This window comes from Mustela putorius, unplaced genomic scaffold, assembly GCF_011764305.1.
Source record: "Mustela putorius furo isolate JIRA1106 unplaced genomic scaffold, ASM1176430v1.1 tig00000224_pilon_pilon_pilon, whole genome shotgun sequence".
NCBI lineage: Eukaryota > Metazoa > Chordata > Mammalia > Carnivora > Mustelidae > Mustela > Mustela putorius.
In genome coordinates, this window is record NW_025421321.1 from 30738924 (window position 1) to 30755584 (window position 16661).

Here is a 16661-nt window from a genome sequence, read left to right on the forward strand (position 1 = left end):
ATTATAGATTACCAGCTGGAGTTTATTTTAATGGGTTCTGATGACGTGTATAAAGGGTACTTGGCTGGTTCAGTCAGTTGAGCATGTGACTCTTGATCTCGGGGTTGTGAGTTCAAGCCCCTCCTTGGGCATGGAGCCTACTTCAAAAAAAAAGAAAGAAAGAAAGAAAGAAAGAAAGAAAGAAACCAAATGACCAGTATGAGGTGTTCTAAAAGTCTGGCAGGCTCAGTTGCAGGAGCATGTAACTCTTGATCTTGGGGTTGTGAGTTCGAATTCCACACTGAGTGTAAAGATTTTTCAAGTACATTTTAAAAAACCCCACACCTTAACCCCTCTCCCCCATATTAATTGAAGAACCATTTTTGGTTGTCTTCTCAAACTGTTTTGGATCTGCAGACTTAACTTGGGTTGAAAGAGTTTCTGGGAGATTTTAAGGAGAAAAAAATTTTTTTAGAAGATTTTATTTACTTATTTGAGAGAGAGTAAGTAAGACAGAGAGCATAAGAGGGGAGGGGGGAGGGCTCAGCAGGAGAGGGATAAGCAGACTCCCCATTGAGTAGGGAGCCCAGTGTAGGTCTTGATCCGAAGACCCTGGGATCATAATCTGAGGCAAAGAAAGATGCTTAACCAACTGAGCCACTCAGGTACCCCTAAAGAAAATATCTGTCTTGTCTTTGATTTATCTATCCAGTATTTACTGAGCCCATAATTGTACTATACCCGGCTCTGTACACAAAGTTGAATATCACGGTCAAAGAATCCTTTATTATATGGTGAATGCCATAAGAAAGGTATCGATGATGTCTTCTAGTGAAATGGATCCTTATTTTAAATTACAAAACATTTTTTTTGTCCTAATAAAATACCTTCATTTTTGGCTTTGTGTTAACTAAGTGAACAATTAACTTAGAACGTATTTTTTTTTTAAGAATGTAATTTTTTAAAAATTTGACTTCATTATTTGTTTTAACTAATCCTCTTTAAAAAAGTCATATTATACTAAATTGAAGATATTTTGGTATAGCTTATGTTATGTGTACTTTATTTGTGATAAACTTTTAATATTGCCAGTATGGAATTATCTCTGAAAGGTATTCTGTATATTATTCTCTGAACTGACATCTAATTATGGTATAGCTTTCTTGCACAGTTCTCTACAGAACTATTTCTAAACAAAGGTACCATTTATGAAATCCTTAAATTTCCATTATGTTTATCCTGAGTGTATGTTACTTGAGAAGTAATGAAATCATTTATCATATGTTTAAAATGTGTTCACTTTTTCGAATAAACATTTATTGAACATTTACCTGCCAGATCTTGTGCCTGGCAGTGGAAACATCAGTGGACCAAACAGAAAATTTTCCTATCTCCTCGATGTTATTTAAGGAGGGCAGGGATATCCTTTTTTTTTTTTTTTTTTTAAGATTTTATTCATTTATTTTACATTGAGAAAGAGAGAGAGCACAAGCAGGGAGAAGGGGCATAAGGAGAAGCAGACTCCTTGCTGAGCAGGGAGCCCAGTGCAGGACTCGATCCCAGGACCCTGAGATCACGACTGGAACCAAAACCAAGAGTTGAAGGCTCAAGCAACTGTACTGTCCAGGAGCCTCATTCCACTTTACTTACTTCTAATACTACAGTTCAGTTCCACCTGTTTGTGAACTTTATATAAATGTAGTCTTATAGTATATACTCTTTTGTGTCTTTCACTCAAGACATACATACTTGTGGGTTTCAGCATAGCATAAGGTTGTAGATCATTCATATTGCTGTGGAACACGGATAAGCAAACTGTGACCCATAGGCTAAATCTGACCCCTGTTTGTCTGTTTGTTTGAGAGGGGGGAGAGAGAAAGATGGGAAGGGGTAGAGGGCACAGGAGAGAGAGAACTTAAGCAGGCTTTACACCCAGCATGAAACCTGGGACTCAATCTTAAAATCCTGAGACCATGACCTGAGTGGAAATCAAGTTATATGCTTAATCAAGTGAGCCGCCTAGGTGCCCCATGGCCCCTGCATATTTGTGTACAGCCCGTTAGCTACTTTCTTACATTTTTAAATTGTTAAAAGAATTTTTTGTGACCTATGAAACTTACATGAAATTCAAATTTCAATGTCTATAATAAAGTATATATGGTTAGTTTTGTTCTACAAGGGCAGAGTTAAATAGTTGTATCAGAGAAGAGATGGCTGGCAAAACCTAAAATAATTACTGTCTGGCCTTTTATAGAAAAAATTTGCCAACCCCTATTGAGTATATCAGTGTTTGAATATATTACAGTATGCTTATTCATTCTACTATTGAGGAACTGAAAAGTTTACAGTTTTTGCTTTATTATGAGTAGAGGATACTGTTTTTTCTTCTCAAAATTTAGCCACCATTATTTTTCATTAGGTATCTTGTATTGAATAGAGAACTGTATTTTTTAAAAAATTTCATTTATGTTTTTTGAGAGAAAGACAGAGAGAGGTCTGAGCTGGGGGAGGGGCAGAGGGAGCAGATCTCAAGAGCCACCCAAGCACTCCAAAGTAGAGAAGTATTTTAATTCATTTTTTAGTTTTACTTTATTGTGGTAAGACTTAATAAAATTTTAAGTACAGTATTGCTGACTCTAGGTGCAATGTTGTACAGCAGATCTCAAGAGCTTAGTCATTGTGTGTGATTGAAACTTTATGTGTACTGATTAGTGATTCCCAATTTTCCCCTCTCTTCAACCTCTGATACCATCAGTCCATACTGGGATTCTATAAATTGGACTATTTCAGATGCCTTATATAAGGGGACTCATGCAGTGTTAGTCTTTTTGAGACCAGCTTATTTCACTTAGCATATTGTCCTCAAGGTTCATTCATGATGTTGCATATTTGCAAAATTTTCTTCTTTTTTAAAAAAGATTTTATTTGTAAGTGATCTCTACACCAATTGTGGGGCTTGAACTTAAAACCCCAAGAGTAAGAGTCACATGGTCTACCTATTGAGCCAGCCAGGTTCCCCAATACTTCCTTCTATATTTTAAAAAGATATTGCTCTTATTTATTTATTCATTTATTTATTTTAGGTTTTATTTTTGAGTAATCTCTATACCCACTGTGGAGCTCAGATTTAGAACGATGAGATCAAGAGTTGCCTGTTTCTCTGATTGAGCCAGCTAGCTACTCTAAAATTTACTTCTTTTAAAAGTCTGAATAAGGGGTGCTTGGGTGATCCAGTTGGTTAAGTGTCTGAATTGTGATTTTGGCTCAGGTCATGATCTCATGTGTCATAGGATTGAGCCCTGTGTTGGTGTCCCTGCTCAGTGGGGAATGTGCTTGAGATTCTCTCTCCCTCTCTTTGTCTCTCCCCCAATTTGTGTTTTCTCTCTGTCTCTAAAATGAATAAATAAATCTTAAAAAAAAAAAAAAGCCAAGGCTGAATAATATTCCTTCGTATGAGAACCACTCTGATCCACTCACAGGTTGATTTGACAAATTTTTCTGTATTTTTTTCAGGGTCTGTTTGTCCTTACAAATAGATTAGAGGTAAGAACCGTGCCCTGAGTTTTATTTCTTTTGAACTCCAGTATACATGGGACACATTCTGCTTTGAGGCTAAATGTAATGAAGTAATTATTCTTCTCTTTAAGTTTTATACATCTGCTCTCTTTTGTCAACATTTTATAGCCAGCCCAATAGTTCTCTAATGGTCTTTTTAAACTGGTACAGCTAGTGTGGCATTTTTCTTTGTGTTTTCACTCATTCTTACTTTTTCTTATTTTAAAGTTATTTAAATTTCAACAGGCTCAGGACTTCCTCTCCTATTGCATACTTTTAAATTTAAGCTGGCAGTGGGGCTCTGGTTATAATGAGATGACCTCTGAGCAGTTCTGTTTTTCAAACAGTAATTTTTTTTTTTTTAACATAAATGTTAATTTATGCATTTGGGTTGGATGCTACACTAATCTTGTTCTCTTTCCCAAGAGAAAGGTTTATGGTCTGTCAATAGTACTGCAGAGGAAGGGAAGAAGGGGTATTTTTTTACTTTGTAATTGTTTCTGGAGACTTTCCCACACTATGTCTTTGAGCTGGCCACAAAATGTTCTTTGAGAAAAAGCTAAATTCTTTCTCCATTAAGTTAATGGCTGATGTGTTGCCTAGAGTGTTCAATAGAAGGAAACATTCATTGTGCTTCATCATGGATTTTTTTTTCCCCTTGCTGACTGAGATAGGAATCCTTCTTACCCAAAACTTGAAGAACACGGATGATGAATAAGATACTGCATAGAAGTAATTTGACAGAATGAAAACTGGTAGCAGTGAGCTTCTACTACTCTTGTAATTTGGAAATATCTTGAAATTCAGTACTCTTCTTGTGGCATAAATAGCCATTTAACAACAGATTCAAATAATTTTGATTTTCCAGTGATAGAGGGAATCCTAAGCCTAACTAGAGAAAATCTGGTTTTACTCAAAAATATACTTTCTTCAGTTACATTTCTGTGAGGTAAAGATTTGTAATGAAGAAAAAGGAGTATTGAATTCTTGAGTTTGGTCATTTACAGAAGTATTGAAGTGTCATGTAAATACATCCTGTTGGTCATTGTTTCTGAGAATTAGTCTAACCAACAGTATTATTTTGGGACAGAAAGGGTGATTGATTAATTTGCTTTCCTTTTCCTTTTTTTTTTTTTTTTAAGATTTTATTTATTTATTTGACAGAGAGAAATCACAAGTAGGCAGAGAGGCAGGCAGAGAGAGAGGGGGAAGCAGGCTCCCTGCTGAGCAGAGAGCCCGACGTGGAACTCGATCCCAGGACCCTGGGATCATGACCTGAGCTGAAGGCAGAGACTTAACCCACTGAGCCACCCAGGTGCCCTTGCTTTACTTTCCTTAACCTACTTGTTTGTCAGGAATTTTTTTCATCTTGTTCTTTAAGAAGCAGTCCAAAGTTGGCAGTTCTACTGTTTCTTTTATTTCCTTTATGTACTATGTTTTCTTAATTACATAGGTACAGATTGGAAATTTAGCTTCTGAGCCCTTATTTATTTATTATTTTAAAGATTTTTTTTTTTTAAAGATTTTTATTTATTTATTTGACAGAGAGAGATCACAAGCAGGCAGAGAGGCAGGCAGAGAGAGGAGGAAGCAGGCTCCCTGCTGAGCAGAGAGCCCGACGCGGGGCTCGATCCCAGGACCCTGAGATCATGACCCGAGCCGAAGGCAGCGGCTTAACCACTGAGCCACCCAGGCGCCCCCTATTTTAAAGATTTTATTTATTTTAGGTAGAGATAGAGAATGGGAAGGGGGAAAGAGAATTCCAAGCCGACTCCGTATTGAACGTGGAGCCAGATAGGGGCTTGATTCCAGGACCCTGAGATTATTTCCTGAGCCGAAATCAGGAGTCAGGCACTTAACCAACTGAGCTACCCAGGCACCCCTTGAGCCCTTATTCATATAATTTTTTTCTTGTGATGGGTTCTACAGAGCATTTTGGACTTGAAGATTATATTTGTTATCTTTTTACTATAATAACTGACTATACAAGAAGAAATATAGGCGATAATAATTAGGTTTATAGCTCTTTTAATACAGAAAATGACCAGGTCTTGGTTTATAATGTTCTGTATTATGACATTAGAAAACTTGGTGAGTTTTGGCATTTAAAATTGACATGGGATTATTTTTTGGAGGAATCTGGCCCACTGCAAGAAGCATCTAAAGATTTTTCCTGAAGACAGTATCTTAAATTCTCAGTCTGTGTTTTTTTTGTTTTTTGTTTTTTTAAAGATTTTATTTTTGAGGTGTCTGGGTGGCTCAGTTGGTTGAGTATCTGAATCTTGGTTTCAGCAAGGTTCACGATCTCATGGGTGGTGGGATCAAGCCCTACCTCAGGCTCTGCGCTCAGCAGAGATTCTGCTTCAAGATTCTCTCCCTCTGCCCCTCCCTCTACTTGTGTGCTTGTACACAAAACCCTCTCTATCAGATAAATGAATTTTGGAAAAAAAGATTTTACTTTTAAGTATTCTCTACACCCATTGTGGGATTTGAACTTAAACTCCAAGATTAAGAGTTACGTGCTATATGGAATGAGCCAGCCAGGCTCCCCATTAAATTCTTGGTCTGGTTTTCAAGGTTCTCCTTCCACCTTATTTATTATAGCTTTGTAATTATCTTGTAAAAGTCTATGAGGTGTAGTTTTTTTTCTTTCTTTCTCTCTCTTTCTTTTCTTCCTTCCTTTCTTTCTTTTATTCATTTTTTGACAGAGAGAGAGCACAAATTGGGAGTGGCAGAGGGAGAGGGAGAAGAGGCTCCCTGCTCAGCAGGGATGTGGGGCTTGATCCCAGGACCCCAGGATCATGACCTGAGCCAAAGGAAGACATTCAACAGACTGAGCCACTCAGGTGCCCCTAGTTTTTATTTGGTTTTGTTTTTGTTTTTTCCCTTTTAGAATTTTAGGGAACTGGAATTTAATTAAAATAAACAAATGTTTGAGGGTTCCAGAGGTATTATTAATTGTAACTACTTTAAAAGACCCTTTATAGGCCTCTAGCCAAAGACTGTGTATTACCTGTGTAGGAGAAGGTTAAGATGGGGATAGACATCCAGTTGGAAGAAAATGATTAAGAATCAAATTCATAGAATTACCATTGACTTTGCTTTTATGATTTATGGGATAGCATGTAAATTTGTTCCAGAGTGACTAAGACTGTAGGTCTTTTTGTTGAATAACAATGTAATTTAATATAATCCTAATGTTGATGTTATATAATTAGACTTTGGTAATATGGAAGGCAGCAAATTGGTTTCAGGATACATAGCCTCAAGAGATTTCACTGCAGCAGATACTAGGTTGCTCTTTTGCCTAAAAGAATATTAAGATTTGAAAGTTGGCTTGATTCGTGGACTTGAAAACAGAAAACATCACTTTTTATAGAATATATGCCGAAATTTTGTCATTATTAAATTGTAAACCCTTTTAGTACTCTGTGAGGTTAGGCCTAATCATTATTTTTCTTCTGTCTAGGTGGGTAAACCAAATGACTGATGATACAGAGTTATTCATTTTATTTTTTATTTTTAAAAAATTTTATTTATTTATTTGAGAGACAGAGAGAGTACAAGCCAGGGGAAAGGGCAGAGGGAGAAGAAGTGGACTCACACTTCCTGTTGAGCAGGGACCCCAGCAGGGGACTTGATCCCAGGACCTTAATCATGACCTGAGCCAAAGGCAGATGCTTACCCACTGAGTCACCCAGGTGCCCCCAGAGTTACTCATTTTAATCAGGTGATGAAATAAGTGCATTCTTTCATTCATTCCTGTATTCATTAAACTGTGTGCAAAGTATTGTGCTCAGTATTTAGGGGAATATAAAATGAGTAAGGTGGTTTGTATTTCATAAGGAGCCTGTAGTTTACTGGGTAGGTGAATATGTATGTAAATGAGAATTAAAAGCAAAATATAAAAGAAAAAACAACAACAACAACAAAAACACACAAAAAAGCTAGCAAAATATAAAACCTAATCAATGAGTTGTAATTAATTTGAGTTATTAGGAGGTAACAACATTTAAGTTTGGTCTAGAAGGTGATATTTCCATAAGCAGGGTAAGGGTGTCTTATGGTGTCTCTTCTTACAAAGGCATTAATACCATAATGAGGGTCCCACTCTTGTGGCCTCAGGTAACCCTGATTACCTCAAAGAAGCCCTATCATCTCCAGATGCCGTCACAGTGCAGCTTAGGGCTTCACTGTATGAATTTTGGGAGAATACACACATTTAGTTCATAGCACACTGAAGACATTTTCCCTCTATAATAAGTTGTTTTGGTACCATAGGTTTGAGGAAGAAATTAATCTTTATGCTTACATTTTCATTTGTATATAAATTTCTCCCTGGGAAGTTAATAGCCATCAGAATCTTTTAGCTAATGAGTTTGACATTTTTCAGATTCACATAGTCAAAACCTGTGCGATGCTCTCATTCTGAACTCTACTAAGTTTAAATTGTTTGACCTGCACAGAGAGAACAAGTAGTAAACAAAATAAGAGCTAGATATGTATTTATGATGTAGTGCCAGCTTGTTCTTATCTTTTGACTTTGCTAGAGGTAGGTAATAATGTCAGTTCCTGGGAAACAACTCTGTCTCCTTGCTCCCTTTAAAAAATGAAACCATAGAAATTTTTCTTTTGACCATGTGAGTCTCCTGATATGAAAACATGCATTTAATTTTTTTTGTGGTAACAGATTATTGAAACAAATTACTGTTACTTAAAATGTAACTAGACTTAATTTTTAGAGTAGTTTTAAGTTCACAGCAAACTCAAGGAGAAAGTATAGTGTTTTCATATATTCCCTGTACCCACACATGCATAGTCTTGCCCATTCTCAGTATCCCATTTCTGAGTGGTACATTTTTTCCAATAGATGGACCTACACTGACACATCATAATCACCCAGATACTATAGTTTACATTAGAGTTCATTCTTGGTGTTGCACATTCCATTATGGTTTTGTTTTGTTTTGAAAGATTTTTATTTATTGATTTGACAGACAGAAATCACAAGTAGGCAGAGAGGCAGGCTCCCTGCTGAGCAGAGAGCCTGAGGCAGTGCTGGATCCCAGGACCCTGGGATTGTGACCTGAGCCTAAGGCAGAGGCTTTAACTCACTGAGCCACCCAGGCACCCCTGTTTTGTTTTTTTTTTTTTTAAAGATTTTATTTAGTTATTTGACAGGGACAGACACAGCGAGACAGGGAACACCAGCAGGGGGCATGGGGAGGGGAGAAGCAGGCTTCCTGCCGAGCAGGGAGACTGCGTTGGTGCTGGATCCTGCGACCCTGGGATTGTGACCTGAGCCTAAGGCAGATGCTTAATGACTGAGTCACCCAGGGGCCCGTTGTTTGTTTGTATTTATTTAAGCATTTAAGCATTTAAGCTCTACCCCCAGTGTGGGGCTTGAACTCACAACCCAAGATCAAGGGTCTCATGCTCTACCAACTGAGCCAGCCAGGTGTCTCCCCCCATCTCCCCGCCCTGCTCTTGGTAGGGGTTTTAACAAATGTATAATGATGTGTATCTAGCATTATAGTATCATACAGAACGGATTCACTGCACTAAAAATCTTCTGTTTCATCTGTTCATTGCTTCCTCACCTTTTTCCATTGGCAACCACTCAATCTTTTTATTGTCTTCACAGTTTTGCCTTTTCTAGAAAGTATAGAATTGAAATCTTACAGTATGTAACCTCTTCTGATTATCTTCTTTCACTTAGTAATATGCATTTAAGGTTTCTCCATGTCTTTTTGTGACTTGTTAGCTCCTTTTTTGGGATGGATGGATGGATTGATTGATCGATTTATAATGTGTGTGTTAGGGGGAGGGGGAGCAGCAGAGGGAGAGAGAAAGAGAGAGGGAGAGAGAGAGAAAAAAATTCAAGCGCTGATGCAGGGCTTGATCTCAGGACCCTGAGATTATGACTTGAGACCAGATGAAATCAAGATTGGGTGCTTAACTAACTAAGCTACCTAGGCGCCCATTTTTTGTTTTGTTTTGTTTTGTTTTAAGAGGAAAATGATTCATTTGTTTTTAATATTAAATAATATTCCATTATCTGGATGTGCTAGTTTGTTTATTCATTTACCTAATGAAGGATTTCTTGGCTGCTTCCAGGTTTTGGTAGTTATGAAAAAGCTGCTATAAATGTTGTGTGCAGGTTTTTGTATGGATATAAGTTTTCATCCTATTTGGGTATATACCAAAGAGTGTAATTGCTGGATCATATGGTAAGAGTATGTTTAGTTTTGTAAGAAACCACCAAATTGTCTTCCAAAGAGGCTGTACCATTTTATATTCTACCAGCAATGAATGAGAGTTTGTGTTGTTTCACCAGTATTTGGATTTTGTCCACATAGTAGGTACATTGCTGTTAACTTTTTGATTGGCAGTTTGTTTCTGAAAGTCCTGGGCGCTGCTTGATTGTGTGAAAGTGTTATTAATATCTTACATGACATAGATAAGTATATTTACCCAGAGTAGAATCTAACTGCAAGTGCCAAATAGTCTGGAGTTGTGTCTGAATGTTTATATTGCTTTAAAGTATATCTGTGCTATGATTGTATTTAATATATGCATACAGATAAGCTGGAAGGGAACTTTTTAAAAAAGTGATTTGTTGGTCTACCTTCTGTTTTCATTAGAGTTCTAATGTTTGTAAAGGAACATAAGGGAAAGCTTGAATAGTTTACCTTTTAAGATGTGTTTTAAATATTTGATATTTGAGTTGATTTTAGTTACAATCCAGGCCATTTATGAAGTCTTTGTGACATTTGTTTTGTTAGATACACATTTGCAAACTTTTTAAAAAACATGGTCATTTTTTGCTGTTTGATTATATTCCAGAAACATGACAACTTGAGAGAAAATGGGATATGGGCTACCATGGATTTTAATGACTTTTTACATTTAAAATATTAATGATGCCTAAAATATCTAAAATACTGTACCCTTGGGTCTGTAATTCAGGTTGTTAATGACTTCTCATCTTAAAATTCTTAATCCGCCCTTGCATGTATTTTTAGGTTCCTTTGAGATTTGACAAATGTTCTACTGGATTGTGTTTTTCTTCAAACAAAGCAAGAATAAGACTTGAAAATGAGTTATGCCCTCAGTGTATTAGGTCTTGTTGAAAGAGAAGATCACAGACTCACAATTTAAAAATAAAGATTTTGCTATTATAAGAATTGCGTTGCAGGAAAGAAGGAGGGGAGTGCTCACCAGTTACAGGTTTACAGGTTGAAGATTTCCACCCCATTTCTTAGTACATCAAGTTTTTATATATATATATATATATATATACACACACACACACACACACACACACACACACACACACATATATATATATATATATATATACATCTTTTTAGGTATTTTAATTTATTTATTTGTCAGAGAGAGAGAGCACAAGCCAGGGGAGCGACAGGTAGAGGGAGAAGTAGGCTCCCCACTGAGCAGGGAGCCTGATGTGGGACTTGATCCTAGGACCCTGGGATCGTGACCTGAGTCCAAGGCAGATACTTAACTGATGGAGCTACCCAGGCATCCCAAATTTTATTTATATATATATATATTCATATATATGCACACACATATACATATTACACATGTATATACGTTTATGCATATATATACATATATGTGTGTACATACACTCACACATATTTTAAAAATTAACATATAATGTATTATTTGTATCAAGGGTACAGGTCTGTGATTCATCAGTCTTAACACAATTCACAGCACCTACCCTCATATTCATAGCACATACCCTCCCCAGGGTCCATCACTCAGCCACCTCATCCCTCCCACCCCCTTCCCCTCCAGCAACCCTCAGTTTGTTTTTTTTTTTTTTTTTTAAGATTTTATTTATTTATTTGACAGAGAGATCACATGTAGGCAGAGGGGCAGGCAGAGAGAAAGGAGGGAAGCAGGTTCCCTGCTGAGCATAGAGCCCAGTGCAGGGCTTGATCCCAGGACCCTGGGATCATGACCTGAGCTGAAGGCAGAGGCTTTAACCCACTGAACACCCAGGCGCCCCCTCAGTTTGTTTCTTGAGATTAAAAATATTTTATGGTTTGTCTCCCTCTCTGGTTTTGTCTTATTTCATTTTTCTCTCCCTTCCCCTATGATCCTCTGTCTTGTTTCTCAAATTCGTCTTATCAGTGAGATCATATGATAATTGTCTTTCTCTGATTGACTTATTTTGCTTAGCATAATATCCTCTAGTTTCATCCACGTCATTGCAAATGGCAAGATTTTGGTTTTTGATGGCTGCATAATATTCCATTGTATACGTGAATGTGTGTGTGTGTGTTTGTGTGTGTGTGTGTGTGACATTTTCTTTATCCATTCATCTGTTGGTGGACATTTAGGTGCTTTCTGTAGTTTGGCTATTGTGGACATTGCTGCTGTAAACATTGGGGTACAGGTGCACCTTTCAATCACTAAATTTGTATCTTTGGAGTAAATACCCAGTAGTGCAATTGCTGGATTGTAGGGTAGCTCTATTTTCAACTTTTTGAGGAACCTCCATGCTGTTTTCCAGAGTGGGTGCACCATCTTGCATTCCCACCAACAGTGTAGGAGGGTTCCCTTTCTCTTCATCCTTGCCAACACCTGTTGTTTCCTGATTTGTTATCAAAGTATGTCTTTTTAATAGTTATAAAACTATAAAAGACATAATTATGTTTTTTTTAATATGTTTAAGGGGTCATATTATATATAATTACCTTCTTAATCTTTGCTATACCTAGTCCTTTCTTCTTTTTCTCTCTACCCCAGGTACTAGTGCCTTCCAAACTGTGACCCTCAGGTAGGAAAGAGGAGACCTGAATCTCTGGTAGGGGACATGAGATCTCATGATACTCAGCCTTGGAAAAGGGATAGAGGTGGAGCCAAGAGTCTTATCTTAGCAAATTTGAAAAAGACTATTTGTTAAGCAGACTGATAACAAACATTTGGAAGAAAAACTTTTGTGTTTGTCTGGTAAAACATTACAGGTTTCTCTGCTGTTTAATTCCTTTTCTTTTTTTAACCATTAAAATTTTGCTGTTTTATTATGGAAGGCCTGAGTTTTTCATGTAATTCAGGCAATACTAAAGCTTTCACAGACCACAGACCCTTCAAGTTCCTTCTCACCCCCTACCCCCACTGGTTATTTTTTGGAAAAACAAAAAGCAGTCGGTGATCAATTATCGTTGAAATATGCTACATACTATATTCCTTTCTCAGAGATGGGTATTAACATATTAAAGACACCAAGACATTCTCATTGAAGAAGCATGTTTAACTTTCTTAGGGTTTAAACTTGTTTTGATCCATGGAACCTCTCTTCTTCTCCCCCTCCTCACCCTGCACAGAGCAGTCAGTTTTCTGTGGAACAAGTTGTCTATAATAGTTAATACTTGTATAGTTCCTACTATATGCTGGGTGTTGTTTTAAGTGCTTTATATATAATTACCTTCTTAATCTTTGCTATACCTAGTCCTTTCTTCTTTTTCTCTCTACCCCAGGTACTAGTGCCTTCCAAACTGTGATCCATGAAACTAGAGGCAGTGTAGTATAAAAGCCAAGAACCCAGATTTGGAGGTAGGCCCAGATTTGGATTAGAATCCTAGCTATGCCATTTACAGTTTTTGATCTTGAGCAAGTCACTTAATCTGCACTTCAGTTTTTTAAGGATAGAAACAAAAAATTTTGAGTCACAAAAATCTGTTAAAATTCAACTGAGTAAATTTGAAGATCTAATTAGCTTTATTCAACAATTCATAAATTGAGCAGCATTTCATCAGGCAAATAGAAAGTTGCTCTGAGGAGCTGTGCAGAAATGGAAGGATTTTATAGGCAGAAGGGGGGGAGGTAAAAACGAAGTTTCTAGCAAAAAGTAGATTGTTTCATATGAGGTTACCTTCCTGTGGGGTATGGAAGGGGTCTGTTGAGTGGATTAGCTTACTGGTGTCATCGAGGTAATACCAGATTGACTGGTTAAAAGTTACAGTTCTGGGAGAGGCAGAAGCTGCAGTTAGGATATATATTAAATCTTGATGCGGGGCTTCGTCCAAGTGACTCCATTTTGCGCCTGTTCCTTTTTTTAAACAGTTAAGACATAAGACAAATAGAGAATAGTATACCTTTCATGTAAATTAACAATTGTTAACATTTTCCTACGTTTTCTTTCCCTTTTTTTACTGGAATACTTTAAAGATATGTCATATTTCACTTTAACTTTAGTGTGTATTCTAAACTACATAACCACAGTATGATTATATAACTTAACACAATTAACAATAATTCCGTAATATTCAGAGTTCCCCTAATTGCCCCTAGAGATGCTAATTTATTCAAACGAGTATCCAAAAAAAACAAAAACAAACAAACAACAACAACAAAAATAACCCCAGTATCTGAGCACAGATTTGGTTGTTATTGTCTGGAAGGAAATTTAGAAGTAGAAATCAGGTTGAGGGAGCCATTTTTAGATTTGATATGATTTGATTTTTAAAATTTTATTTAGTGAGCACATTGTGCACACAAGTTGGGGAGTGCAGAGTGGGAGGGAGAAGAAGAGAATATCTCTAGCAGACTCCAGGCTGAGGGTGGAGCCCAATGTAGGGCTCCGAATTACGACCCTGATATCATGACCTGAATCAAAACCAAGAGTCAGATGCGCAACCAAGTGAGCCACACAGGCACCCTAGCCATGTTTGGATTTTAGTGATGAAGTAGCACCTGGATTCCCTGCAGAGATTGAGGAGAAGGAAGGGGGATTTGGAGTTTGGAGAAACTGGAAAAGATTTAGAATAAATATAGTTAGAGATGGAGAATTAGATACTAGGTAGTTTTGGTGTACAAGAAAGCCAAGCAACAGAAGCTCTGAGAGTCAATAATCAGATGATCAAAGTCAGCATCCTCAAGAGACAGAGTGACATCTCTGCTTCTTACACAGTATTTCTGCTCCCCCCCCCAAAAAGTATACACTGATTCTAATGAGGAATAATTTTTGCAAAGCAGCAAACCTAGACTCTTCAAAAAGTCAGGAGAAGACAGGATCATTGGGAGTAATCTTGGAGGCTGGCTACTGTAAGGAGGAACAAATTTTCTAAGTAAAGAAAACCATTTATTTTGGGATAGTCAAGTGAAGATTCTAGTGGGTTTAACTATAAGGAATATGAAGTTTAGGAAAGATCAAGATTGGAAGTCATCATGATAACAATGATGATAGTGATGTGGGAAACAAAGAAAAATTTCTTTACTGCACATAGCCCATTGACAAGTCTTTGAACAGGCAGAGTGATATTCCTCTAGGAATTCCGTTGCCTTGATGTTAATACTTTGCTAAGAGCAACAGGCAATCTTAGCCCACCCCCTAAGGATGCTGAGTCTACTTTAACATACAAAAATTCCTTTGGAAACTTACTTTATCTCTACCCCCCCAAGACAGATGTTAGCAGTCATCTTCCAAGCATATGGCCCCGTGATACACATCTGAAGGGTGTCATGATTAAGGTTTTACTAGACAGTAATAAATCACTTTTCCTAACAATAGCTAGCCCCCTCAAAGTCCTGGAAACCTTGCTTCCAAAATTCCCCCTAGAGACTTGCACTTTCCCTGTCCACTCTCAGCTCTTTCTGTCCATGGGTCCTGTCCCTGTGCTTTAATAAAGCCATGTTTCTCCACCAAAGGCGTCTTAAGAATTCTTTTTTGGCCATCATCAGCTTGAACTCCAACATTTCCTACATCATTAATAGTGTTAAAATGTAATTTTCCAAAGAAGTTCAAAATCATGACTCCAAGATACAAATGTAAACACATGTTAAAGAATTTATTTTATTCATATTAAATAAAGCAACCAGACAGATATTCAAAGGAATAAAATCAAAACATCCCACGTTTTTTAAAAAATGGTTTTTTATAAGAAAGATTTTATTTATTTGTTTGACAGAGAGAGAGAGAGAGATCGATCACAAGTAGGCAGAGTGACTGGCAGAAGGAGAGGGAGAAACAGGCTTCCTGCTAAGCAGAGAGCCTGAGGCAGGGCTTGATCCCAGGACCCTGGGACCATGACCCTAGCTGAAGGCAATGTCCAACCAACTGAGCCACCCAGGAACCCCATAACAGCCCACATTTATATAGAGTAAAGGAATGGAGAGGAATTGCTAATTGAGACCAGACAAGGCTGATGTTTTCCTATTCCCTTAGGGAGGAGGGAGATGTCAATTAAATTAGTATTTGACAGGACATAATTTATGTATCAGTAATCTGCCACATGGAAAGAGTTGTTAGATAGCTCAAAGGCATTGAACTGGACTAGAATCTGATAGCTTGGCAGAGTGTGTGGTAGAGGATACATAGGGTACATAGGATTTATTCTGTGTTCCTCAGTTAATTCTCACTACAATCCAATCTTATTTCTATATAAGAAATGGCAAAATTGAGGTTTAGAGTACATAAATAACTTGCCCAAGATGTTATTTAGGGAAGTGGCGTTAGTACTGAACACAGATTATTTTGAATCTTTTTTTTTTTTTTTTTAAGATTTTATTTATTTGTTAGAGAGAGAGGGAGAGCAAGCAATCACAGGCAGACAGAATGGCAGGCAGAGGCAGAGGGAGAAGCAGGCTCCCTGCCGAGCAAGGAGCCCTATGTGGGACTCGATCCCAGGACGCTGGGATCATGACATGAGCTGAAGGCAGCTGCTTAACCAGCTGAGCCACCCAGGCATCCCAATTATTTTGACTCTTAATCTCTAGTTTGAATCACTCAAAACAGATACAGAAATAATGTGTAGATAAAGAGGAGGAAACCACTTGTTTCCTGAGCTGTGTTCTAAGTGAGTTGGAGACAAGATGAGGGTTGTAGAGGGTATCACAGCCAGAAGCAGCAGCATGAGCTACAGCATCGAGATGTAAAAAGTCATGGGATATTTGGGAAACTATAAGTAAAAAGAAATGTCAGAAACTTCCGTTTTCCTACTTATAAAAAGATATATTTCATTGGTGACTGGAGAAGAGGTTTGGAGACCACCTAACTCCTTTTAATGAATTTGTGAATTTTACGAGGCAGTTATTATGGTAATAATAGGATCTAGGAACCAGAAACACCTTAGTTAAGAATCTCAATA

The 16661-nt window shown here is 37.4% G+C and overlaps 1 protein-coding gene across 4 annotated transcripts in view; it reads left to right on the forward strand.

Annotated features, from left to right (window-relative positions):
- Nucleotides 1-16661, forward strand: part of COMMD1 (copper metabolism domain containing 1) — a 208149-nt gene that overhangs the window by 11174 nt on the left and 180314 nt on the right. For 2 of the 4 annotated variants that reach the window (XR_006606046.1, XM_045077889.1), the window contains exon 2: nt 3493-3522. The exons of the other annotated variants lie outside the window; for them this stretch is intronic. Coding sequence is in view for 1 of the 2 variants with exons in the window: in XM_045077889.1 (XP_044933824.1) it covers nt 3493-3522 (30 nt within the window). In the remaining variant the exon portion in view is untranslated. The remainder of the gene's footprint in view (nt 1-3492; nt 3523-16661) is intronic. 4 annotated transcript variants of the gene reach the window in all.